The sequence below is a fragment of the Chionomys nivalis genome, chromosome 1 (assembly GCF_950005125.1).
Source record: "Chionomys nivalis chromosome 1, mChiNiv1.1, whole genome shotgun sequence".
Taxonomy (NCBI): domain Eukaryota; kingdom Metazoa; phylum Chordata; class Mammalia; order Rodentia; family Cricetidae; genus Chionomys; species Chionomys nivalis.
The window spans coordinates 155025152-155052567 of NC_080086.1; the positions used below are offsets into that span (position 1 = coordinate 155025152).

At 46.7% G+C, this 27416-nt stretch overlaps 1 protein-coding gene across 4 annotated transcripts; it reads left to right on the top strand.

Moving 5' to 3' along the window:
• The first annotated feature begins 1737 nt into the window (after positions 1 to 1737).
• On the top strand, positions 1738 to 27123 carry Znf746 (zinc finger protein 746). Of its 4 annotated transcripts, XR_009057742.1 has the most exons (8): positions 1738 to 2028; positions 4702 to 5001; positions 5132 to 5213; positions 5920 to 6033; positions 20450 to 20641; positions 21249 to 21374; positions 22392 to 23948; positions 24427 to 27123. XR_009057742.1 is itself a non-coding variant. In XM_057781297.1 (7 exons), the coding sequence occupies exons 1-7, from the start codon at positions 2005 to 2007 to the stop codon at positions 23513 to 23515; spliced, it is 1962 nt and encodes a 653-aa protein (XP_057637280.1). In that variant the 5' UTR covers positions 1738 to 2004; the 3' UTR covers positions 23516 to 27123. The 4 variants fall into 4 exon arrangements, 3 of the variants coding, with proteins under 3 accessions (XP_057637280.1, XP_057637292.1, XP_057637301.1); XM_057781297.1 differs by having other exon boundaries at positions 22392 to 27123; XM_057781309.1 differs by having other exon boundaries at positions 22395 to 27123.
• Positions 27124 to 27416: the final 293 nt, after the last annotated feature.

The window sequence follows — 27416 nt, forward strand, 5'->3', positions numbered from 1 at the left end:
TTTGAGAGGCAATAAATCCCAGGACTTTGGAGACCTCAGAACACAGCTGAATTAGCAGGAAGAGAGGAAAATTAGAGATGGGGGACCAGCCTCTCCAAATATTAAGAGTAAGGACTCACCCAAGGGCTCTTCCGGTCTCTTTGGCCTCGGCGGCAGAAGCAAGATGACGTGCTGCCGCTGTGATTCTAAGGCCTACCACCTTCAAAAGTCTACCTGTGGCAAATGCGGCTACCCTGTCAAGCGCAAGAGAAAGTATAACTGGAGTGGCAAGGCTAAGAGACGAAACACTACCGGGACTGGGCGGATGAGGCACCTAAAAATTGTCTACCGAAGATTCAGACATGGATTCCGTGAAGGGACAACCCCTAAACCCAAGAGGGCAACTGTTGCAGCATCCAGTTCATCTTGAGGATTTCAATCTGTCATAAAATAAATGTTCTGGTTTCCAAAATGGAAAAAAAAAAAAAAACTCACCCAAGGCAGTCCCCAGGAGAAATCCGATTTTTACGCATTAAGAAGAAGGGTCCATTCTACTGACTGGTCTCCTCTCACACCGCTACAGGCCGCGCGGGCTGAGGAGAGAATGGGAGGGAGTGTTAAGGTCTCAGTCGGTGTCTTAGAATTTCTGTTGCTGTGATGAAACACCATGACCAAAGTAACTTGGGAAGGAAGGGGTTTATGTGGCTCACACTTCCACATCACTGTTCATCAAAGGACATGTGACCTCCCTCCCACCCCCACACGTGAGTACACATATTTACATACAGGCACATGTATACATAATCAAAAATAAAAGTATATCATAAATAATCATAGCAACAACAAAAAGATCTCAGCCACTAGCTAGCCCAGGTCTTACAAGTTCCTGCTTGGGGGTTGGCACAGAGGCAATTCTCAAAGGCAATACCTCTTTGTTGCCACACGGGGGCTCCACACCAGGCTTCTGGAGGAATTTTAGATTTTTATTTTTTTCTTCCTTCCCTGTTATTACAAAACAAATATATGAATTGAAAAGGTTAGGAAATGCCCCCCAAACAGTCTGTGGTCTCTCTATTAACATAAAACTACTGACACTGCGTTAATGTATATGCTTCCAAATCTGCCTAAACTTCGTTAGGCATACAATTTTATATGAACATTAGATGAACATGAATAATGCACATGATAACATACATCAGGAGGGGGTCGGATCTCTGGACTTCCTTACAGACGGTAGTGAGCTGTCATGTGGATGCTAGAAACCAAACCCCTGCCCTCTTCAAGAACAAGTGCTTTTAGCGGCTGAGCTGTCCCTCCGGCTCCATTCAAAACATTTTTAAACGACGGCATTTTATTCCATGTTTGTCATTTAAATGTTTATTAAAATACACATATTAGGGAAAATCCTACACGGATGCCTCCTGGGACTTATCAAGTCATTTTTCTGTTGTTGGAAGTAGTCATTCCATTTCAAGGCAAAGATAGGAGTGCTACAACTGGCCAGTTGCAGATGTGACCGAGCCAGGGGTGCGCACTGCCCGCCGAGGCCACGAGCCCAAGTTTTACCCAGCCAAACTAGGATGCCACTGCTGTCTGTCCCTCCCGCCCCAACACTTGCGCCGCAGGACCGCAAGGGGCGGGGCAGCGCGCGGGGCCGGGGCCGGAGGCCGGGCTGAGGCGGGGCCTCGCGAGGAGGGCGGGGCCAGGCGCGGCGGCGGGCGGGTGCCGGCGCTGCCGTTCGCCGCTCGAGCTCCAGGTGGAGCTGTGCCGCCGCGCTGCCTCCAGGAAGCCTCACGGGCCTTCGTCGGCCTGGCCGCGGCGCCGGCTCCCAGGATGCAGTGTGGAGTGGCCGGGCGCTGACGGTGGCGGTGCGGCTGCGGGCAGAGCGGCGGGAGGCCGGCCTGCGAGGAGCGCGGCGGGGAAGGCAGCGGCGCTGCTGGCGGAGAGGACCCGGCGGCCGGGCCTGCGTGGGGCCGCGCGCCGCGGCGTCGACTTCCTCCGCGCCGGGCAGGACAGCGCAGGGCCATGGCCGAGGCGGCCGCGGCTCCGGTAAGGGCGGCCCGCGCGCTTGGCCCGCGCGGCCTCGGGCCCCGGAAGGCCGGGGCCCAGCACACAGTGCCGCAGGCCCCAGGAGGGCTTCCGGGCCAGACCGGGCCTGCGGGTCCTGGGGCTGCGGCGAGCGGCCGCGAGGTCCGCCGGGGCCTACCGGACCGGGTGGAGCCGGGAACGGCCGTCCGCGCTCCGGAGGCCGACCCGCGCCAAGTTCGCGATCTGCGCGTCCCCGGGCCGAGCTCCTTCCTCGGCGCCGGGCCGGTGCTTCCCTCCCCCAGCTCCCCCAGCGGCCTGGTGGCACCTGGGAGGTGTCCGACGTCGATTCCGCATACACTGAGCACCCACTATGTGCCCGGCCCTCCCCGGGCGGCGCGCGAGGGCTTGCTTCCATTTGTCCAGCCAGGCTGGCGCTGTGCTCAGCCCGGTTTAGGCATGATTTCTGTCCTCACAGCAAACCTGTGGGATAGTTACTATTATCGTTATTATTTTGTACAAAAGAGAAGCTGGAGGTCCAGCGAAGTTAACTTGCTGAGAATCTCGGAGAGAAAGTGTGGGAAGACAGTGCTTACAGTTCAGTGACTGTGATAAGAAAAGCAGACAGGTACCCGAGTAGCCATATGGTCAAACAGAAAGAGCTTGTAGCAACCTGGTGGAAACGAAGTTCGAATAAGCAGGTGCTTAGCAGACCCTGTTCCTCCTACCTGGCCAGGTAGTCTATGCTTCCGTGAACTGAGTTAACTAGGGCTTCATAGGACTTGGGCCGAGAGAGTCAAGGCACAGAGACAGGACAGTACAGGACTGGTCCACAAGCCTGGAGAGATGGTTTTGGTTATGAGCTGCAGAGTTGGAAGGGGCTGGAAGGCCTGGACTTCGTCATGTGGGTGGGGAACAGTGGAAGGATTTGGCGTCCTCTTAGACCAGTGGCTCCTCTCAAGCTCAGAGTTTTGACTTCCCTGTCAGTTTTTGCAGTTGGCTGTTCCACCTTCCCTTTGAGTGAGCAAGGTGCTAGGCTTAAGCAGAGCACAAGCCACGCAGTTCAAAGGTCCATGAACCCCACAAAAATAGTTCAAACAACAACAACAACAAAAAAACCCGACCCATTGTTCAGATGTTGAACAAGAAAAACATCACTGAGGAAGATGTCTGTGCAGATGCCCTTTTGTGTAACACAGAGATTGCAGCAGAGGGAATGGTGGCAAAGTACAAGGCTACATCTGAAATAGACTCTGGGATAATCCCAGTCGGGGCTGGCCCTAAAGAAGAAGAGGCCAGAGGTATCCTCCCACAGCAGACTTTCCCTTACAACAGTTCTGCCTGTCAGAATCCGTCTTCTGAGACCCACTGAAAGTCCTCAGAGCTTGTGCCTCCTGTACAGCCTGAGAAACTCTGGAGCACCATGCAGACCTGCTTTTCTGGCCCCATTTTCTGATGTGCCTTCCCACATTCTGGTTCCCAGTGACTCAGATGAGTCCACACTAGTTCCTAGATGTCACTTTATTTTACAAGTAGTCATCCACCCTTTCTTGTTAAGGAGCATCCTTCTGGAATGTAAGGAGCATCTGTCTTCAGGCACTGACCAGAGAAGCACCCATGCAGGAATCTCCAATCAGTCCTGGGGGTTGCACCTTGGATGTACATGAAGGAGCTCTTCCCTTGTCCCCCCCCAACCTGTGTTCTTCATCTCCAGTGGGCAGTCACTAAAGCCTCTGCCATTTCCAATGGCAAGGACGTGTCAGTCTTGTGATTGTTGTTGCACGTGTAAAAGTCTATCTTCCCCACCAGATTAAGTATGTCCCTGATCTCAGGACAGCTTGTATCTGAGACTGATTCATACCTTGCAGGGAGTTGAGTCCAACTCTTAATGCCAGGCATTAAGAGTCACTTCAGGACTTGGGAGGTAAAGGCAAGGAGGAGCAAGGGTTCAGCACCATCCAAGCAGGTTCTAGGTCAGCCTGGACTATGTGAGACTTCATCACAGAAACAAAATAGTCATCTCTTTTATTGGTTAAAATTGGCAATAATGATAATTTTAGCTCATGGGGGGAGGGGCAGTTAGGAAGGGACCAAATCAGGTTGTCCTGGAGGAAAGGGAATTGGCCATTGAGCTTATCTGTCTGTAAGAGGGGACATGAGATGCTCTTTTAAAAAGCACTTGAGCAACCCCTTGTTTGTGCCTCTCAGTTGAAGCAGCTGGAGTTTTTGCTGGGTCATCATCAGGCAGTTCCTGTGTGATTGTGACAGAAGTGCAGGCTGGGCCCTAGTAAATCTGCAGTTTATCGTTTCTCCACTAAAACGCCCCAGCAATGCTAAGTCACTGTTTATTTTGCAAAATCGCACTGTGTGTTTACCATGTGTCTAGCGCTGTGCTGTGAAAGAAATCATGTCCACCAAGAGAGATGTTCAGTGTGGGACACACAGGAGCTGACTGAACAGGGGGAAGGGCCAAGGTAGAAATCTGCAGTGTGCTGTGGGGTCCTGAGCAAGGCACCTGCCAGCCTCAGGCCAGATCTTAAACCCAGAGGCTGTTACTAAGGCAAGATCTGGTGCATGATATAGGATGTTCCTACTTCGAACATACTTGGGCTCCCCACTCCCAGCTTGGCTCCCCCATGCGTGGGATAGAAGGATCACAATGAGAAAAATAATGTTGGTTTCTCCTCTTTCTTGAAGATTTCTCCATGGACAATGGCAGCTACAATTCAGGCCATGGAGAGGAAGATTGAATCACAGGCCGCTCGACTGCTTTCTCTAGAAGGCCGAACTGGGATGGCAGAGAAGAAGCTGGCTGACTGTGAGAAGACAGCTGTAGAGTTCAGCAACCAGCTGGAGGGCAAGTGGGCCGTGCTGGGGACCCTGCTGCAGGAGTATGGGCTGCTGCAGCGGCGGCTGGAGAACGTGGAGAATCTGTTGCGCAACCGGAACTTCTGGATTTTGAGACTTCCCCCTGGCAGCAAGGGCGAGGTCCCCAAGGTAGCTTTTGGGGGCCCTGGGATGGGGAGTCCAAGGGTCCATGCCTGCAAGGATGTGGGTGAGTGAGTGTGAATTGTGGTTTCGGGTTCCTGTGACCTCTGGTGATGTGGCCATCTATTTTTCTGAGCAGGAGTGGGGCAAGCTGGAGGACTGGCAGAAGGAGCTCTACAAGCACGTGATGAGGGGCAACTATGAGACACTGGTCTCCCTGGGTAAGGCCTGACACATGCCTCTGTAAGGTGGGATTTTAGACTCCCCAGACCTCTTTGTCATATAGTTGTTTTCAGTGGTGTCTATATAGATCCCTAGATACTGTGAGCAAGGAGACTCCTCCCATGTTCTGGGGTGAAGAGTCAGGTACTCCTTCTGTTTGGAGTAGCAGACCTAGGAAAGCGGTAGCCTCTGTCCTCACCAGGCCCAAAGTATGGACATCTGTGCTTTTACCGAGACTAGAGTGCAGGTGTGCCACAGCTCTCCGGGGTTTTTAGTCCACTCTGCTGTAGCGAAGGAATTGTTCTTTCACCATCACAGGGTGCCCCAAAGCCCTGTTACTCCAGCCCCCTCCTCTTGGCCTTACTTTCTAATCAGGAGTGTTTCGTGGACTGAGTGAGTGCACTCACAGTATGTTCTGCTCTGCAGGCATGCTGCTGCTTAGTGTGGCTCTGTATCCCACACAGCTAGCTCTGTGGACAGACGACGCTTGGGATGGGGTCTTTCATATGCATTGTTCAGTATGCAGTAGCGCTCTCCCACCCCAGAGCTGACACAAGCTCGTCCCTAGACGTCGCAGCAGAATGCCTACCATTGAGAACTGCTGTTTGGTACCAGTCAAGACATTTAGTTTCTAGGCTATTAGTGATTTTACAGCTGCCTATCACCCTTTCTGATGAGAATGTGATTAACCCTGTCTTTCCTCAGACTATGCCATCTCCAAACCCGAGGTCCTCTCCCAGATTGAACAAGGCAAGGAACCATGCACTTGGCGTCGCGCCGGCCCCAAGGTCCCGGAAGTTCCTGTGGACCCAAGTCCAGGTGAAGGGTTGGGAAAAGGTCAGGGACACACCAGGTGACCAAGTGAACATAGAAAAATAAAGGTCTAGGGTTGGTGCTACTCTGCTTTCCAGAAAGACACAGTGTTTCAAATGTAACTCTTCGATGGTTGAGTCACAACTGACTTACCCAGCCATGGTGTGGAAACTGGTCATTTGTATCTTGGACATAGATAGCAAAGCCAGAAGCAGGGTCACAGAATTAGGGGATAAGAGAAGAGGGAGTGAAGAGCTGGAGCTGCTCAAGGAGTCATCCAGTTTTAAACACTGGAACTTTCAAAACCCATTGGCCAGCTATGTGGTCCAGTGTGACTAGAACCAGGTGTTTATTTCAGGTGACTTGGATACTAAACACAGTGTCTTACATTTCCCTGGAGCAGTCAGCACCTCTTCAAGTTTAGGAAGAATAGGGATGCCGGGTTCCTACGTGGAAGACCTTGCTGAGTCATTTGCAAGAGACATTGACTTTGCTAAGCCTCTGCCTCCCTTGTCTGTCCTTTGCCTGTCCTGCCACCTTAGGTTTGTCATTTTTGATACTGTGTCACTCAGATCTTCCTGTGGTTAATTCCTGTGTAGTTAATTGTGTTGAGTTTTGTTGGTACCAAAGACGGTGGGTCAGCTGGATGGTGGAAAGGTGTCTACTGAGTTCGCGCCTGGTGGGGGGGACACATGTCACCTTGACTTCCAAGCCAAGGGTGAGAGGTTCCTGGTATCTGCTTTTATTTCTTAGTGTTTGTAACATGTGGTAGTTTCCCTGGTGAGAACCAGTAGGGTCCAAGAAACAGCCAGTTGGTGGCCCTCACTGTCCACTGCCCATTGGAATTTGACAGCAGGAATCGCATGCTGCCTTTCTTCCCTCCTCAGTCCTGGCATCTGGGTCCCTGCCCTCCTCTCACTCTTGATTAAGTCCATGCCCTTGTCAGACCTCATCTCTTCTCTTCACACCCTAATATCTCCATGACACTTTTCAGGACCCTCCATGGGTCCGGTGTATTCCCATCTGTCTTGCTCAGGCTGAGCCCTGGCTCTCTCTTTCCAAGTGCTGCTGCCCTGCAGCTCTTTTGTCCTCTTCCCCATGTCCCTTTGACGCTGGGCTTTCAGGAGGCAGGTGTCCTTGCCCTCCTCTACAGATCTACCACCTTGTCATCCTTGAGCCTCACTACTCGTGAAGATTACTAGAGTCATGTGGTGGTCCTGCCACTTTTGGTGTTTGCCTCATCCCTTCCACTGTCCCCATCCCTAGTATGTATTCCACAGCCACTTCCTGCTTCTTGTCCTTCCAGTCCTTAGAACCTCAAGTCCAGCAGGTCCTCAATCTGTAGGACCTTCAAAGCCTTCTCACTCTCTCCTCCTCCTCCTTCCCCTGTGGCCATCACCAATTACCCCACACACACTCTCTCACTTTCCCTCTATTTATTCTGTCTACTTGGCAAAGCCGGAATCTCAGAAAAATCATCTGCCTGCTCTGCACCTGCACGCAGGCAGCTGCCAGTGGCAAACCCATAACCCTACAGCCAGCCTCATGTGGTGTTCCTGACCAACATTTAGTGGGGGCTTTTCATCTGCCAGTAGTCACCAGCATTATCTCAGTTGCCTCGCTAGCTCAGAGACCAGACCTAGCCCTATTTATATGGAGAGAGCTCACAACCAGCAATTTCGGTATATATTAAAAGATCACTTTTAATTTTAAAAACCTACTCTTGCAGGGAAGGGCTAAAGAGATGGATCAGTGGTTAAGAGCACATGTTGCTCTTGTAGAGGACCCAGGTTCTTTTCCCAGCACCCACATGGTGTTTCACAACCATCTGTAACTCCATTCTAAGGAATCTGATAACCTTCTCATCAAGCACACATGTGGTGCATGTGTATACGTATAGACTGAACATTCACATACATAAGATAAAATAAATCTAAAACCTATCCATATATGGATATATTATATATATCATAGGTATAATATATATTAGGGTTTTTTGGTTTTTATTTTTTTAAGAAAAAATTCTCATGGCCCTCTGACTCCTGGTGCCCTGCCTGTTCTGTGCCTGCTGCTCTGCTTACCTGGCTACTCTGTGGTCTTTGGATATTTTTTGATATCCCATCTGCCTGGCCCAAGAATCTGCCCTATGCCGCCTTCTCAAGGGCAACAGACATTCCCGCCCTTGATCCCACTCCTCTCCCAAGACTGCCCCACTTCTCTGGCCTCCAGTCAAGCTTCAGAGGGAGCATATAAGTTTCCAAGCCATCCATTTTAATCTGGGTGCCTCCTCCACTAATCCTAACCATCTCGGACTCCAGTGAACTGCTGGTGCCAAAATGCCGGCCTTCCTCATTGTGTCTGGAGTGTTTGCCCCATAATTCACTGTCTTAATCCATTCTCTGTTATTACTGAATACCATAGACGGGGTCATTGTAGATTCCCCCACAGTCCTAGCCTGGAGGCTGACCCTTCTTGATGACCCTTCTTGATGAAAGCAAGAAAGAATATCCCATTGTGGGACAGCAAATCCTCCTTCCCCTTGTTAAAAAGCCACTCAGGCTATTTTGGGGGATCCCACACTCATGACCTTATCTAATCCTGATTGCCTCCAAAGGCTCCGCCTCTAATACCATTAACAAGAATCAAGGGACTAAGTTTCCAGCACAGGGATTCCAGGGACACACCCAACCATAGCATTGCTTCCTGAAGTGTCTTTGGAGACACAGGACAACTCCATCTCCTGTGGTTCCTGCCCCACCCCTGATGTCCTTCCTTTGCTGTTTCCTGTGGCCTTGGGACCTTTCTGAAATTGTGTCCCCCTCATCCTCACAGTCCCTTCCTCATGACAGCTTAGGTCTCAGCACCTATGTCTAGGTGTGTGCTCCTAGCTTGACTTCTGCCTGAATTTCCCACACCCCACTGCCTACGCTGTGTCTCCACTTGGATGGCCCATAGATAGCCATGGCAAGGCAAGCTAGTAACCTCTCTTTGAAACCCATTCTTCCCTCATTCTCCTTGTCTTCTCCATCCATCCAGCTGTAAGCCAAAAACCCAAGTTCTCTGGCCCTCTGTTTACCACACATCCGCTTTCTCTCTTCTTAGCCCTCCCACTCAGTTATCTGGACTGCCTCCAAGCCTCAGTCTCCTGCTGAGAGATTGCCATCATTGGTCCTGCCCTTAGCCCCTACAGTCTGCTTGGACCCAGCAGAGAGCCGCGTAAAATGCACATTCTAACTTCTCACAGCCAGCCATCCTCCCACTTTCCTGTCTTTCTGCTCTCATCCCACTCTCCTCTAAGCTATTTGTTCAGCATTCAGGCTTCTGGTCCCAAATCCCTGAGTGGTGTACTTCTTCAGAGCCACTGCAGGGAGGCCTTTGAGTGGGACTTTCCTCAGATTTCCCCATCTAATATTCTAGTCTCTCTTTGTTCCAGGTGTTGTGTATTTATCTATTCTTTATATGCATGTCCTCCCTCCCATTTAGAAATCTCAGACGATAAAAAGTATGTGTTTTTTGTTCATGGAATAATTCCATACTCGGAATATTTCATAACAGAGTAGGAATTCAGGAAGTGGTTTTGAGTGTATGCTCAGTCCATCCTTTAAGATGTGTCTATGGTTTGGTATTTGGAATGTGTCTCTGGTATCATTAGCTGCCTTTGCAGACTCAGTCAGTCTCTATTGCTGGATTTTTTTTTTCTTTTCTTTTTTTAACTCTTTTAGTCTTTTGGGGGGTCTGCCACCTAGCTCCCAAATAAGTCACATAGAAACTTTTTTTTCTTATAAATGCCTTAGCCTCGCTTTTTCTAACCAGCTTTTTTTTTTTTTTTTTTTAACTTAAATTATCCCCATCTACCTTTTGCCTCTGGGCTATTTCCTTTTCTTACTACTGTATACCTTACTTTCACTCTTACTCCATGACTGGCTGTGTGACTGGCCCTCGAGTCCTCCTTTCCTTATTCTCTTGCTCCTTGATCTCTCTTGCTTCCCTATCCCTCTCTTTATCCTATTTAGCCTCTCTGCCTGCCAGCCCCACCTATCCTTTCTCCTGCTTTACTATTGGCCGTTCAGCTCTTTAATAGACCAATCGGGTATTTTAGACAGACACAGTAACACAGCTTCACAGAGTTAAACAAATGCAACATATAAGAATGCAACATATCTTTGCATCATTAAAGCAGATGTTCCAAAGCATAAACAAGTGTAACACATCTTAAAATAATATTCCACAACAAGTCCCATTCTTCTTGCAGTTACTACTTGCCCTTGTGTTTTGGAAAACCAAAATAAATGTCATTTTATTTTTACTCTGTGTTTCACATTTGTCTGTACTAACATATTAGGGTGTTGCTGCTGCAGAAGACAGTCCTGCTGTTTTAGTTCAGGCCTTCCAGCCATCACCTCAATACTTGTGTTAGAGGCAGGGCCTATTGCACCTGGACCAGGCTTTTCAGGTGCTTGATATTTGAAAAACGCTGTATAGCTGGGTGCAACACGTCCCTGTAATCTCAGCATTTGAAAGAAGACGACTCTTGAGATGAGCTAGGAGTACATTAGTGAAGCCTCTCAAACAAGATAAAAGAAAAATCTGGGCATAGTAATGTATGCCAGTGTTTTGGAGGCTGAGACAGATGGATTGCAATGAGTTCTAGGTCACCCAGGGCTACATAGACCCTATAAAAATAAAACAGCAACAACAAAAGAAGAAACTGTTGCAGTGTATTTTCCAGTAATGTCTTTTTTTCACTGCCAAAAGCAGCATGGTAGTGGCATCCTTGAGCACATCTTTGTATCAACATGTAAATGTTTCTTTAGAGCAACCTAAGGTGCTTCCCTGTGTCAAGTCTTGGTCACCCCTTGCAGTACCACTGCTCTCCCGAGAATCAACAGAAGTCTCTTCCATCAGCATTATGAAATATGTTTCTGACATCTTTTCACAATTAGCATTTGACAGTGAGGCAGGTATGAAATTGTATCTCAGTTTAATTTCTGTTTCTCCAACAGAATATCATAGCACACAGAGGAAAAAAGAGTCTATTCACCTCAGGGCAAACAGAAAGCAGAGCAAAGATTGTCTTAATTTTTTCTTCTTTAAAAGATTTATGTATATGAATGTCTTGTCTGCATTTATGTGTGCACACCATGTATGTGCAGCACCTACAGAGGCCAGAAGAGGGCATCATATTCCCTCTAGAACTAGAGTTACGGACTGTTGTAAGCCACCATGTGAGTGCTGGGAACTGAACCTGGGTCCTAAGCAGCTGAGCCATCTTTGCAACCCCTTTGAATATTTTTAAGTTACACTTTAAATTTAGGGGTGTGGGTGTGCATGTACACATGGAAGTCAGAGGACAGCTTATAGGATACGTTCTCTTGTCCCCTGGGGATCAAACTCAGCAGCTACACACTGAGCCATCTCACCAGCCCATGTATTTTCCAAATACATTTTCTAAGGTTTTGTTTTTTAAATGTAAGTCCTTAATCCATCTAGAATTAATATTTATATAGGCTGCAAAGAAGAACTTAAAATTTTTCCATGGGCACAGTGGCACATGTCTCTAACTAACTGGGAGTGTAGGCAGAAAAATCAGAAACTTTTTTTTTTTTTTTTTTTTTTTTTTTTTGGTTTTTTTGAAACAGGGTTTCTCTGTGTATCTTTGGCTGTCCTGGAATTCACTCTGTAGACCAGGCTGGCCTCAACTCACATAGATCTGCCTGCCTCTGCCTCCCAAGTGATGGGATTAAAGGCATGTGCCACCACTCCCAGCCAAAAATAGGAAACTCAGTATCATCCTTGACTGCTGAGAAAGTTGGAGGGATGACTAACAGGCCCTGCCCAAAATACTTGCCACCAAGCCTAGGGACCTGAGTTTGATCCCTAGGACCCACATGGTAAGAGAGAACCAACTCCTGAAAGTTCCCCTCTGACCTCTACACATATGGGCACTGGCACTCACACACACATACGCAATAATAATAAATGTTTAAAAGCTAATTGAAGACAGGCTTAAAATACATGAGACCCTGACTCAAAGCATACGTTAATTAGTAAATACTCCTGTCCTGGCTGGTTTGTAATATCACCTCCAACTTGAACTAGTTTCTGTATATCCACAAGGCTGTTGGAGGGCTCGTTGGTCTCTCTGTTGCTCTGTCTCTACCAACACCACATTGTTCAGCTCCTCCAAACCTTAACTCGTGGGTCAAACCTGCCCCGCTTGCTCTTTGAACTGTTCTGCTGTTGTTGGATCTTTGTTCTTTGATATGCATTTTGGAATCTTTATGTTCTCAAGAAAAATCTTCTTGGGAGCATAGATGAATTGTATTCGTTTGCTTTATAATTTAACTTCTGGAGAATTGTCATCGTTACAACTCTGGGCTTTTCTGTCCACAGGAAGACTCATTTATTGACAGTTTCTTAGGTGGTTGGATAAGGTTTCACAGTCTTTACTTAAAGAGTTTTCTTTAAACTTAATTTTATGTTTTATATAGTTGTGACAGGGATACTTGTGATACGCGTTGACTTCATTAGATTAAAAATGCTGCTCTTGCCGGGCGGTGGTGGCGCACGCCTTTAATCCCAGCACTCGGGAGGCAGAGGCAGGCGGATCTCTGTGAGTTCGAGACCAGCCTGGTCTACAGAGCTAGTTCCAGGACAGGTTCCAAAGCCACAGAGAAACCCTGTCTCGAAAAACCAAAAAAAAAAAAAAAAAAAAAAAAAAAAAACTTTAAAATAAAAATGCTGCTCTTGTTAGGTGAGGTGAGTCATCTGTTCAGACATCTTTGGTTCTCTAAACCTTTACAAAAAAGTCATGGCGGGGGGCTGGAGAGATGGCTCAGTGGTTAAGAGCATTGCCTGCTCTTCCAAAGGTCCTGAGTTCAATTCCCAGCAACCACATGGTGGCTCACAACCATCTGTAATGAGGTCTGGTGCCCTCTTCTGGCCTTCAGGCATACACACAGAAAGAATATTGTATACATAATAAAATAAATAAATATTTTTAAAAAAAAAAAAGTCATGGCGGTGCTAGGGATAGAGCCCAGGGACTTGTACAACGTTGTTTCTGCTCTAACAATAAGATGTTGTGGAATAGACACCTTTGCTGCTAATGTTTCTTTTTATCAAGTGGTTTGTTTTGTTTTCAGCACTAAAGATGAAACTCAGGGCCTTGCTCGCGGCAGGCTAGCATTCTCTCACTGAGCTGTATCCAAGCCTCCTTTTAAGTTTATACTTGATTTTTCACTTGACATGGCACCCCCTGAGCTGCCCAGGCTTTCCTTGCCTGCTGAGCACTGGAACTGTTACCTGGGAGGAGAGTTCTTGGGTGCTTGTCTTAAAGGAAAGAATTCATCAGAAGGGCTCAGTTTAAGCTATGATTTACTTAGCACAATTAAGCAAAGTCATAGTGTGTTCCATATAGCTGGGAATAAGCTGACCCAAGGGTAGGTAGCTGAAAAGATCTTGCACTTGTTATTTTTGTAAGAAGTGTTATGAATATTTATGAGGTGCATAGCCTATTTGTGTGGTAAGGTAACCTTTTCTCTCCCAAATCATGGTACACTGGAGCACATTTCTAGGGCATTTCTTCCCGTGCTCTTTTTTAGAAACCCACTAAAGAGATCAAAAATCACAATATCAATGGTATTTTGAAACCTGGGTCCTGGGAGGGTACATATCCTTTGTTAGTTCACATGTGTGGCAACTGGGAAAGTGCCCCCTCCTTCTAGTTTTACTATAGTGGGGATAACCTAACTGCAGTCTAAGAATGTTCAGCCACAAAGTGGCATTTTGAACATAGACCCAGCTACCAAGATAACAGATTCCATTTCCTTGGTTACCTCACATCTGAAGCCTGCCTACTGAGACTCAGGATTACAGGTGTGTGTCATCATATCTGGCTTGGAATTTTCTTTAAAGTGTCTTCTAAAGGGGGCTGGAGAGATGGCTCAGTGTTTAAGAGCACTGGCAGCTCTTCCACAGAACTCAGGTTCAATTCCCAGCACCCACATGGCAGCTCACAACTGCTCGTAACTCAAGTTTCAAGGGACCCAACGCTCTCATATTAAGCAAAACTCTAGTACACATGAAATAAGAATAAAAAAAAAATATTCTCAAGAGCCAGGCATGGTGGTGCACACCTTTAATTTGGGAGGCAGAAGCAGGTAGACCTCTGATGTATATAACGAGTCAAGGGGCTGGAGAGATGGCTCAGTGGTTAAGAGTACTGCCTGCTCTTCCAAAGGTCCTGAGTTCAATTCCCAGCAACCACATGGTGGCTCACAACCATCTGTAATGAGGTCTGGTGCCCTCTTCTGGCCTGCAGACATAAACACAGACAGAATATTGTATACATAATAAATAAATAAATACTTTAAAAAAAAAAAAAACAAGAGTCAAGTAAATCTCTGGTCTACATAGCAAGTTCCAATCCAGCCAAGACCACATAGTGAGACCCTGTCTCAAAAAAACAAAGTATCTTTGTACATCTTTAATCCCAGCACTTGTGAGGCAAGGGCAGATGGATCTCTTGTTCAAAGAAAGCCTGCTTGGTCTACAGAGTGAGTTCTAGGATAGCCAGGACTGTAACGTCCATACTACTAAGTGTATTACAGTCCTGTTCGCCTGTACTACATGTACTACAATATGATACCTGTACCTTACAGTCTGCATTACAGGAAGGTTGGTGAGCCAGGCAAGGCCCTGGGGATTGAAACACACACAGACATACAGAGACAAGAGACACAGGTCATCCTTGAAACAAGAATATCAAGAATGCCAAATTTATTGTGTACCAGGGCAGCTTATATAGTGCCTTCCCTGACCAATGGCCATGCCCTAGGTCTCAGGATCGTTCAGCTGCAAGCCACCAGAGACCACTCCCCTGCCATCAGGGTCTTGTGCTCAGAGCAGCTGCAAAATTCAAAGTCTGGGTGTCCACAGTCCCCAGCACAGGACTACACAGTGAAACCCTGTTGTTAAGACCACTCTTTCTGCTCTTCCAGAGGACCCAGGTTCTGTTCCCCAGCATCTGTGTCAGGCAGCTTAAATTATTTTAGACTACCCTATTTAATCAGCAATTTATTACATAATTTTAAGTAATTTAACATAATTTAAGTTTTATGGCATAGCTGTGTACACCTATAATCATGACATTCAGGAGTAAGAGTATCAGAAATTTGAGACTCCCATCATGAGGTCCTGTCTCAAAAAACAAAGGCTGAGGATGTAACTCGGTGATAGAGCTCTTGCCTAACATGCAAGGTCCTAGTGCTGCCATCGGCACCGTGCACACGTGCATACCCGTACCCTTCTACTTGTATCTAGCCAAAACTGGTGGGTGGTTCGGGGGCAGTTGTGTGGAAATCCACTATAGAGACTTTCATGCACGTGGTCACCAAGCACTTTAGCTCATCTCCTAGCCAGAAGTGTTTATTGTGGACAAATATTGTTATCAAACATAGAGGGTTCCTTTTGGTTTGGGGGTTGTTTGTTTGTTGTTTTTTGTTTTGTTTTGGGTTTTTTTGAGACAGGGTTTCTCTGTGTAGTCCTGGCTGTCCTGGAACTAGCTCTTATAGACCAGGTTGACCTCAAACTCACGGAGATCTGCCTCCCGAGTGCTGGGATTAAAGGCGTGCGCCACCACCACTCAACTTCCTTTTATTTTTTAATAGTGTGATTTTTCTGCATCACACATAATATGAAAATATCCAAGAAAAGGATGATGAGGTATCTAGAATGCAATGAACAACTTGAATGCCAAACACCTAGCATGAGAATTGAGCACCACTAGAACCTTCCAGAGTCTGAGTCCCTTCCAAGTCCCAGCCCTTTTTATTAACAAACAGAAATCAGGCACTGAGCAGATCATTCCCTACCTTTCTTTATATTGTTATTTTCTGTGTGTATTACCAAAAACCATTGTTTGTTTTGGCCTAGTTTTAGAGTTTTTATGAATGGTACCATGGTGCAGATTTTCTTCTTGTGCTTGCTTTTCTCATTGGACATTTGTGCTTGAGCCCTCTATGTTGATAGAAAGCCAATAACTTAGCCGGGCGGTGGTGGCGCACGCCTTTAATCCCAGCACTCGGGAGGCAGAGGCAGGTGGATCTCTGTGAGTTCGAGACCAGCCTGGTCTACAAGAGCTAGTTCCAGGACAGGCTCCAAAACCACAGAGAAACCCTGTCTCGAAAAACCAAAAAAAAAAAAAAGAAAGCCAATAACTTGTTCATTTCCATGATTTCCCTAAATTACCACATTGCATTTACTTCATTTATTGTTGGGAAGTATTTGCATTTTGTCTATGTTTTGGGTTAGTTATGGGTTTGGGTTTGGTTTGGTTGTTTTGCTATAAGGACATGCTGTTGTGAAAATTCTTAGGCATTTGCAAAGGTTTCTCTATTATAGACCTGGAAGTGACAACCGTAATGTCAAAGTGGCCCTGAAGTGGAGTTATCAGCAGGCCCTGGGGCTCCTGCCTCATTCAAAAGGTGTTTTTATTTCTGACGATTGTGTGGGAGTGAAAAGGCTGTGAGCACATGTGAGATGGAGCACTGTGTGCTGTGTTCATGGGCCAGTCTTCTGCTTGTCTGCTTAGTTGTTTTTCTTATTCATTTGTAGTTCTTTACATGTATGAATATGAATCTTTGTGTGTGTGCTGACACTTCTCAAGTTGAAATGGCTTACTGATTGTTTTATGTGCTGGAGCTGGAACTCCAGGCCATGCATACAATAGACGACAGTGTGCTCCATGCTGTATTCTAGAACCCAGATGCTTCTCAGGCCACTTTACTTAGATTTGATACTCTTTCCCTGCATACATGAGTCTTTTGTGTCTCCAGCAATTAAGAAATATTTCCCAGTTTCCAGATCGTAAAGTCTTGTATTTCCTACTGAAAGTGTCAAACTTTGCTTTACATATTCAAGTCCTTAACCCAGCAGGATTAGGCTTAGGCTTTTTGCAGAGCAGCAGAGAAGACCTTGGTACTTTCTTACTAGCACTTTGTTTTTTTTCCTGTACCATTGTGAGAAAACTTTCACTGCCAAATCAAGTGCCATGAAAAATACAAGTGGGGTTTTGAAATTGCAAAGTATTGACACTTCTCACTCTCATAGAGTCACATTATACTTGATGACCTGCAGTCCTTAGGATATCTAAGTTTTCATAATTTTATGCTCAAAAGGTCTTATACTTTTTCTTTATATTTCTATGTTCCATGTGTACTTTGTTTTTTTTTATATTTATTTATTATGTATACAATATTCTCTGTGTATGCCTGAAGGCCAGAAGAGGGCGCCAGACCTCTTTATAGATGGTTGTGAGCCACCATGTGGTTGCTGGGAATTGAACTCAGGACCTTTGGAAGAGCAGGCAATGCTCTTAACCACTGAGCCATCTCTCCAGCCCCTGTACTTTGGTTTTTTGTTGCTATTGTTGTTTTAATTACTATGCTTAATGGTATCTTGTTTTAACTAGCAGTGTCTGTTTATTGCTGATTTATGGGGACTAGAGGCAGGAAACACCCCTCCCACCTAGCAGGAGCTCTGCGGAGGTGCTGTTTTCAGTCCTCTGCCCTTCACACAGCCGCCTTTGATAGTGTGAAGTAACACACCACACTGGAGAGATGAGGATCAGGAGCTAGAACAGCGTAGTCCCTGGACCACTGGCTTCCTCCTGAGACAGGTGTCTTCAACTTCTCTGCTAGGAACAGGCTCCAGCCAGCCCAGGTTAACTTCTGATACTAGGGTCATTGTAAAAATGTTCTTTGTCCACAGATGAACGTGAAAATCTGAATTATCATCATAAAAATAGCTTAGCTGAGCCGCTTTCCTCCTTTGTTTCTTGTGTTAAGATCCATGACAGGAAAAAATAGCAATTGTTTGGCTCCTCAGAACACTAGTAATGTATTAAAAAGGTAGTTGTGAGGCCAGGTGTGGTGGTGCACAACTTTAAGCCGAGCTCTGGGAGACAGGCAGGCAGATTTCTCTTGAGTTCAAGGCCAGCCTGGTCTACAGAGTGAGTTCCAGAACAGTTAGGTATACAGGTCTACACAGAGAAACCCTGTTTCGAAAAAGCAAAAAAGAAGGAAAGAAAGAGAGAGCAGTTGCTTCTCATTTGTTGACATTTCTAGAAATCTTCCTGAAATTCTTATTAATACTAAATAACTTTTCTAATAATTGTCTATTCCACATTTTCTGAGAAATTAATCACATCATTAATTAATAAAGATTATTGGTTTTTGTTTTCAAATCTGTAATGACTTCAGTAAAAAATAGGCACCCTAGTGTGATATAGATGTAATAGTGGGTGCCCTAGTGATGTACGTGATAATGGGCACTCCAGTGATTCATGATTTTAAAGAGACTGCTTTGAACTTCCCACATTGAAAATGCCACTAAACAAGTCCTACAGTTCCGGGAGGCTAGAGGTTTCCAATATCCAACAGGAGGGACTACAGACTTTTATAGGATGGATTTGTTGTTGACTTTGGCATCTATCGAGATGATACTTGTTTGTTTGTTTGTTCCTGTAGTGTGCTAATACAGTAAATTACATTATTTCCTAAAATTGAGCCAACCTTGTGATCCTGGAATAAGCCTTACTGCATCATGAACATTTGTGTACATTGTAGATTTGTTATGCTGAGTGTTCGTCAGTTAGACTGTAATTTTCCTTTTGTAGACCGCCTCCTCCTGCTTTTAGTATTAAAGATATAAGCCATGATGTGGTCTCCATTATTATTTGCTCAGTTTGTTTGATGTTGGAATGATCTACTCTGGGTGTAAAGAAGACACCATTGAAGCCACGTGGGTCTCAAATTTTCTTTGCTGGAGGCTTTAGATTTAGTGTATTTTAGTTATAAGGTTATTTAGGTATTCTGTTCCTTTTGGGGTGTTTTGGCATGTTGTAATTTTTCTAGGGATGCGTTCATTTAGAATACCATTCACAGTGTGCTCCTTACCATGCTAACCTCAGCTGCATCATGCTCAGACCGTCAGGGTCTCTCCTTTCTCCTCGTACTTTTACTAGAGATGAACTGGTTTAATATTCTTTTCAGCAAACTAATCTTATGTTCTCCGCATTGTTTTCCCATATTCTACTTCACTAATTCCACTCTCATGTCTTTCCTCCTCTCTCAAACTGGGAATTAAACCTAGGGCTTCCCATATGCTAGGCCAGTACTCTCTACCTAGCACTGTGTACCCAGCTGTTTTTGTTTGATTGACTTTGTTTATTCCCCACTTCTTGAGGCAGGGTCTCAGAACATGGCCCAGGTTACCATAAATAATGTGCTTATGATCCTCTCCCACTGCCTGCCAAGAAGCTGGGACTAGAAGCCTGAGCACAGGGCATCTTCCTTCTGCTCTTTAAAGGCTTTTGTTTTGAGGCCAGCCTGGTCTACACAGTGAATTCCAGGACAGCTGAGGCTACATAGAGAGACCCTGTGTTAGTGTTCAGGCATTTGTACTGGCCTGCCTTTAGGGTCCTGACAGGAAACGTCCTCAGCTGCAGCCACTAGGGGCACCTCCTGTGTGCATTTTCTACCTTCCCTTTTAAAAGGTCAACCTTGCCCACCCCATCTCTCTGTCTCTTCCTTTCTCTTCTGCCACTCTTGTCTCTGCCCACTTTTCTGTCCCTTCTCTTTCCTCTTCCTATGTGAGCTTTGTTACATGGCATGACTTCTCTTTGCGGTATTTTTTGAATTACAACACCGTCTCAAATAAATTAAATAAATACGTAAATGAAGGCTTTTGTTGTCGGTATTGCTTCATTTGTGATACTTTGCATTACCTGACTAGCCCATTAATTTTCGCTTCGCCTTTTCTGCTATAAATATGCAAAGTCTGTGTATGTAGGAGCTGGTGGAGTGCCTGTTAGCTCAAGGGGCCGTCAGTCCAATCCCCAGCACTACATTAAAAAAGGATGGTGGTACAGTCAGGTAATCCCAGGACTTGGGAGGTAGAGGCAGATGGATCAGAAGTTTAAGTTCAGGCTGGAGAGATGGCTCAGTGGTTAAGAGCACTGTGGCTACTCTTCCAGAGGACCTGAGTTCAATTCCTAGCAACCACACAGTAGCTCACAACCATCTGTACTGAGATCTAGTGCCTCTTCTGGCCCACAGAAGAGCATGTTCCTCACTCCATCCCCTAATTGAATTGCTTTCCTTTACCTCTGGACTCTTTCTTTTAAGCTCATGCAGGGTAAGATAGAGTTGAGAGGTCAAGCATTGCTTATTACATACAAATGAGAGGAAAACTCCAGGGCAGCTAGGACTTACCCTTGGATCAGCTCTAGCCCTGAACCTGTCTGCATGTTTTTCCTTCTCACCAACCCACGCACCCTACGCCATGGCTTTCTTGCACTCCTTGATCATATATACATCCAGCTCAGGCCTTAGGGGCTCACATGCTCTCCTTTTCCTAGGCTCCGGCGCTCCAGTTCCTGCCCCTGACCTCCTGATGCAGATCAAGCAGGAAGGGGAGCTCCAGCTGCAGGAGCAGCAGGCTCTAGGTGTGGAAGCCTGGGCAGCTGGACAGCCAGATATTGGGGAAGAGCCCTGGGGCCTCAGCCAGTTGGACTCTGGGGCAGGAGACATCTCCACAGATGCTACCTCTGGTAAGTAATTGAGACAGGGGAGCAGATTCTGGCATGAGTTTTAGGGACTGAAGGTAGAGGTTGGGAAGGTGCCTAAAAGCATATGAGGAACTGTGAGCTCTCAGAAGATCTAGCCAAGGGGTTGCAAAGAGGGCTCAGTGATTAAGAGCACTGAGTGCTCTTCCAGGGACACAGGTTCAATTCCCAGCACCCACATGGCAGACTGTCATAAGGGGATCTGATGGCCCCTTCTGGCCTCTGAGGGTACAAGGCATGCATATGGTGCACAGACATACATGCAGGCAAAACAGCCATCTGTATAATATAAAAATAAATCTTAAAAAGAAGAAAAAAATCTGGCCTGACAAGAAGTTTTTCAAACCTTCCTTGAGGCATAGGCTCGCCTTTTGTTGGAGAAAGGTGAGTTGATAACATCTGACTTTTCCAGTGCTACAGAGAAGGGAGCAAAACACACTGACTTCAGAGAGGCCGTTGCACATGGACATTCAGAGCAGGGCTTTCAGGGTTTCGCTGCCCTGCCTCACCCTCCCTCAGTTTTCATGTTCACTGTTCTCCCATGTCCGTGTCCTTCCCCTAACCCACAGGCTACAATTTCTCTCCCTTACAGGTATCCATTCCAACTTCTCAACCACCGTCCCGCCCACTTCCTGGCAAGCAGACCTCCCTCCCCACCACCCCTCTTCAGCATGCTCAGATGGAACACTGAAGCTCAACACAGCAGCATCCACAGAAGGTACAGGAGTGGCAGGAAAGGAGAATGAGTGCTGGCCTGGGAGCCTATTCTTGCTGGTCAGTTGTCCCGTCCTTCCAGCCACCATGCACTGAGTCTGATCTTACAGCTCGCTGTGCCTTCTGCTCTCTTCTCCTTCAGAACTCTCTGATTTGAACAGCCTTTCTTGAGGATGCCGATATTTTTTATAGATATAGATAGTTCCTTTTGTGTAGAGTTAGCCAATCTATTCAAATAGTCTGATTTCTTGGAGGACAGGCCTTCCCCTCCCCCCAGGCAACCTGTGGCTCCCATGGCACAGATGCAAACAGACTGAGCTAAAACCACTTCCTAGATATCACTGCTGCCAAAGACAGCGGAAGCCAGAGTTGGAAAGAACAACTCTCACATTCTTGTATTCATTCTCTTGTTTGAAGGCCAATTATCTGTTACCTTAATAAAAATTTCTGTCATCTTTTGCCACCCGTAAATACACTAAAAATCCAATAACAAGCCTTGGGGTTGAAATTCAATATATTTATATAAAGTCAAACAGTTCTATTTGTTCAGTAACATTTTGGTCATCAGGTAACTGCAGTTACTGTGTACCAAATGGCATGCTGAGGTACCTTTAGATGTGTTGTCCAAGCTTGTTGCCCTGTGGAGTTGGGCATTCACAGTGGAGCTGTGGTTAAGAAATGTGTCTGACAGCTGTACAGAGTCCCAGATGCCTCAGAGGCCAAGCTTGTATTTTTAGTACATGGCCATCACATTCAGAATCCCTTTCTTAGAATAAACTCATGATTTAACAGCCAAAGAAAGAGAAAACAGAATCTGGGGACGAAATTTAGGGTTGCTTTTACAGTGGGGAAGTCACCGGGCCAGATGAAGCTTTTGGCTAGCCTCTCAAACAGGATGGATTGCTCGTTTGGGCTGTGGTGTTCCGATGGGGCTGACCGATTGCGGTGCTTCCAGATGAAGGGGCTGACCCTTTGTCCTTTAATAATGTCCAGAATGATCTCTGCTCTTTTCTCTTCTCAGCAGATGTAAAAATTGTCATCAAAACAGAAGTCCAGGAAGAGGAGGTGGTGGCCACACCTGTGCATCCCACCGACCTGGAGGCTCATGGGACTTTGTTTGCACCAGGCCAAGCTGCAAGATTCTTTCCTAGCCCTGTCCAGGAAGGAGCCTGGGAAAGTCAGGGCAGTTCTTTCCCTAGCCAGGATACGGTGCTTGGGCTGCGGGAGCCCACTAGGCCAGAGAGGGACATTGGTGAGCTCAGTCCTGCCATAGCACAGGAGGAGGCCCCTCCTGGGGATTGGCTCTTTGGTGGTGTCCGGTGGGGCTGGAATTTCCGGTGCAAACCTCCAGTGGGCCTGAACCCAAGGACTGTGCCTGAGGGGCTCCCTTTTTCCTCTCCTGACAATGGAGATGCCATCTTGGACCCCAGCCAGGCCTCAAGACCCTTCAACGATCCCTGCAAATATCCCGGCCGGACAAAAGGCTTTGGTCATAAGCCGGGACAGAAGAAGCACCCAGCAGCGCCACCCGGAGGCCGGCCCTTCACCTGTGCCACATGCGGAAAGAGCTTCCAGCTGCAGGTGAGCCTGAGTGCTCACCAGCGCAGCTGTGGACTGCCTGACGGGGCGGGCACGGGGGCAGCTTCTACCGCTACTGGAGGTGGAGGTGGCAGTAGTGGTGGTGGCGGCGGAGGCAGCAGCGGAGGCGGGGGTAGCGCACGGGACAGCAGTGCCCTGCGATGCGGGGAGTGTGGCCGCTGCTTCACACGCCCCGCACACCTCATCCGCCACCGCATGTTACACACTGGCGAGCGGCCCTTCCCTTGCACCGAGTGTGAGAAGCGTTTCACAGAGCGTTCCAAGCTTATCGACCACTACCGAACGCACACGGGTGTGCGGCCTTTCACCTGCACAGTGTGTGGCAAGAGCTTCATCCGCAAGGACCACCTCCGCAAGCACCAGCGCAACCACCCGGCAGTGGCCAAGGCGCCCACCCATGGGCAGCCACTCCCACCACTGCCAGCTCCTCCCGACCCCTTCAAGAGCCCCGCAGCCAAAGGACCCATGGCTTCCACAGACCTTGTGACTGACTGGACTTGTGGCCTAAGTGTCCTGGGACCCACTGATGGTGGAGGGGACCTTTGAGGGCCCCCAACCCTTCTGTGGTCCCTGCAGGCCACAAATGTACAAAGTCCCGTGTGCAGACAGCAGGGTGGCCAGAAAGCTCAGAAGCAAAAAGGGAGACTCGGCAGAGAATCAAATTTCCCTGTTGGAACTGATCATTGGAAAGAAACTATCAGTGCAGCCTCCACCTAAAGTGAGGAGGATTCTGACTGTGAGACTGAACACCTTAGTAGAATCTTAAGTAATTTAATTACAAACCCATTTTTGTTTTTCTCTTTAATTCTTGAGAAAAAAAAAAAAGATGGAAAATAGTAGCCACACCAGTTGAAGTTCTGAGGTGTGCTTGTGGCTCTCAGGGTTGTGTGTTCACCTTGTCTTACTGGTGTTGGAAAGGCGGTCAGTGGGAAGACCAGGCAAAGGCTTCCCAGCCTTAGACCATACAGTCCTATGGCAGGTGAGTTCCCATTCAGTCCAGGCAGCTGGTCTGGACCTTAGGCCCTGGGTGATGAGGGCACTGAGGCCTAGACAGCTTCCACTCAGCAGTAAGGACTCCTTACTTTCTGAAAAGACCCTAATGCCCAGCCCTGACTTTTCCCTTTTTGAGCCATTGGTGGTACCTGTCCAAGATGGTAACATTCACTGTAGTAGTGACTCCTGGGCCTGGCTAGGAAGAGTCATATTGCGTTGTAGTAGTGTTAGATCTGAACAGTGTTGAGCCCTTGAGCATGAGATCACAGAAAGCCAGGGCCACCCATCTTGGGCTATGTCTGTTATCCATAGATGCTTCTCTTGGCTGCCCATTGTGCAGTATGTTCGTTTTCAAAATGGTTCCACCTCACATTGGGAAGCAGCAGATGGGTGGTTCTTTTTAAAGAACAAAGAAAGGGCTCAGAGGGGATACAGCCTCTAACTACAAGTACTGTGTGTTCCAGGAACTGGGAAGAGCTCCAGCTGAGTCTCAGCTCTCGTGGAACACCAGTTTAGGGAAGGAGAGGTTTTTGAGGTCTTGCCCTCTTAAAAAATTTGTCTCACACAAATGGATCAGATCATCAAGACACAGAGAACGGCCTCGGCAGCTCAAGCTGGACGGCCCCCAGTATGTGTGCTTCCGCATGACTAGACACACAGGTAGTTGGAATGCCAGGTAACTGGGTAAGTGGCTTCCTCAGGCTTGCCTGGATTATCTTCACAATGGAATTAGAGCTAGGTCCAAGTTTCTGTCAATACAGTGCTGTCCCCACCACACATAACCATTCCCATTTTGTTAAAGCAGCCACTGGTCCTCTTCCCCAAGTGGGTAATGACTCCCTGAAGAGGGCAGAGACCATGGTGCCCACTCAACTCCCTTCTGCGTACTTTTATTAGAAATAGACTAGTTAAGAAGATTGTTTCTATGTACTGTATATTTTGTACCTGTTTACACTTCTAATATTGATATAACTGATATTTTGAAAAACAAATGAACAGAAAACATCCTGTTAAAATAAAACCTAACCAGCACCAAGGCTGTTTGATGGATCCATTCTTAGATATTTGGCCATTTTCCCTGCTGCTTCTAAACAGCTTCTCTAGGCGGCCATGCCCCAAGCCCACAGCTAACACTTGGCCACTCTGGGAACATGAGAAGGTGATTTCAGGGCGGTTTGGCTCCCTGGAGATAAACTGGATTTTGGAGAGAATCAAAACCTACCAATCACATTGCTACAGACTGTGAATACAGTTTATATACTTTAGTTTACTCTGAGATGGTATTCAGGAAGATAGGATACTCTTGGAGAAAACTATGGAATATCAAGAAAATGGATGTAAGCTATTGAGTCCTCCCACCCTTCCTTGCCTGGAGAGGTGGCAGTACCTCTAGATGCAACCTGGTCTTGCTGCTCCAGTGGCATTTCTGCCATACTCCCACCCAAGGGCCAATCAGTGTTGACATTTAACCTCACGCTTTTGGAATTTTTCATCTTTGTCATAATTTTTTTAAGGAAAAGAAAAAAATATTTTGGGGGCTGGAGAGATGGCTTAGCAGTTAAGAGCACTTGTTGCTCTTACAGAGACCCAAGTTCAATTCCCAGCTGTGAGCCTCCTGTAATTCTAGCTGCAGTGGCTCTGACACCCCAGCCCTCAAAGACACCTGCACTCATGAGCACACGCTCCCACACAGATATGCATAATTAAGAATAAAGATATATATAATTTTATTCACTTATTTCATGTTATTTTTTCCATGAAGGACATAAGAATGTGACAGAGGGGGGCTGGAGAGATGGCTCAGAGGTTAAGAGCACTGGCTGTTCCTCCAGAGGTCCTGAGTTCAATTCCCAGCAACCACCTGGTGGCTCACAACCATCTGTAATGAGATCTGGTGCCCTCTTCTGGTGTGCAGGCATACATGCAGGCAGAATGTTGTATATATAATAAATAAATAAATAAATAAATAAATAAATAAATAAATAAATAAATAAATCTTAAAAAAAAAGTGTGACAGAGGGATGGTTCTACCAGGCCCATGATGGAGAATCATGACAGTGCTAACTCTTTGCTAACTTGACCCCTTCCTTCACTTCTGGTCATCTCTCCCATTGGATGTCCCCAGTACTGAAAGCCAAGGAGGCCTACCCAGTTCACTGTGCCCTTGCTCTACCCCAACCCCTCCACTCCTGCATGCAAAACTAATAAGCCAGAGAGCCTGGCCATGGTTCCCTAATAAAGGATTTCTCCATCCTGGGCTGAGTGCCACTTGCCAGATGACAAAAGACAAGATGGGAAAAGCTGCATTTTAACCATATCAGTAACATCATGTGGTGGTGCATTCCATCATCCCAGCAACTCGAAGGCAAAGGCAGGAGGGTCATTGCAATTCAAAGCCAACCTAGTCTACATAGTCCCAAGTAAGTCAGGGCTTTTCATAGTGAGGCCCTGTAAAAAATAAATAAAAACATAGCTGGAAAGTAACTATCATTTTTTAAAAAGTTCTTTTCGTGTGTGTGTGCTTATGGTGCGTTCATGTGTACATGTGTGTACAGCAGAAGTCAGAAGAGGGTATTACATTCCCTGGAACTGGAGTTGCAGGCCCCTGTGAGTCACTACACTGGTTCTAGAAATCAAACCAGGTCCTGTGCAAGAGCAGCAAGTGCTTTTAATTGCTAAGACATTATCTCCAACCCAACTATGATCTTTCTAAACACTTAACTCTCCTACATCACTGAAAGTTTCACTGTCACAAAGGCCCTGTTCCATGCTCCCTGGTTGGCAAAGGAGTCTCCATTACCCGCTGGTTAAAATCTAAAACTGAGCATAACACTTCTAACCCGGGGGTTGGGGGAGGGGGGTTCGTTGTGCTTTCCCATGTTCCATTTGCATCTCACCTGAGACAAACAAACTGAGCCACTGCTCCCCTGAACTCTATACCACAGCAACCACAAACAATATCCACCTTCCCTTATCCCCAGTCCATCTGGTACATTCCTACCTCCCCTTGCTCCTGGCTCAAAGAATTGTGCTGCCTCCCCTGGTCTCTGCCAGTGGAACTGACACCAGCTCTGCCTGTGTCCCAGACTCCTGTGTAGACTCCATCTGTCACCTTGTCCCACCCTTTTCTACCTTGTAGATGTCTATGAAAGTTGCCCATTTAAAAACACAACAACAGGCTTAGAAAACAAGGCCTTTTTTCTTTGACAGTGTAAGGCAGAGTTTCTAATTTGGATGTAATTGACAAAGTATCCTACAATGTACACATGATTGATTGAAAATATTAAAAGACCATTTAGATAATATATACTGTCCACTAATTCTATGTTATTTTTTAAGTGCGGGGGTATCAGGTATGGTGGCTCACATCTATTAATACCAGCATTTGGGAAGCTGAGGCAGAAGGATCACTTTGAGTTCAAGGTCAGTTAGGCTATGTGATGAACTTTCCAAG

Coding starts and splice junctions, on each gene's coding strand:
- Znf746 (XM_057781297.1), top strand. CDS start 2,005: ATGGCCGAGGCGGCCGCGGCTCCG. Junction 6,034..20,449: donor TCCTGTGGACCCAAGTCCAG/GTGAAGGGTTGG, acceptor TCCTTTTCCTAG/GCTCCGGCGCTCCAGTTCCT. Junction 21,375..22,391: donor CACAGCAGCATCCACAGAAG/GTACAGGAGTGG, acceptor TTCTCTTCTCAG/CAGATGTAAAAATTGTCATC.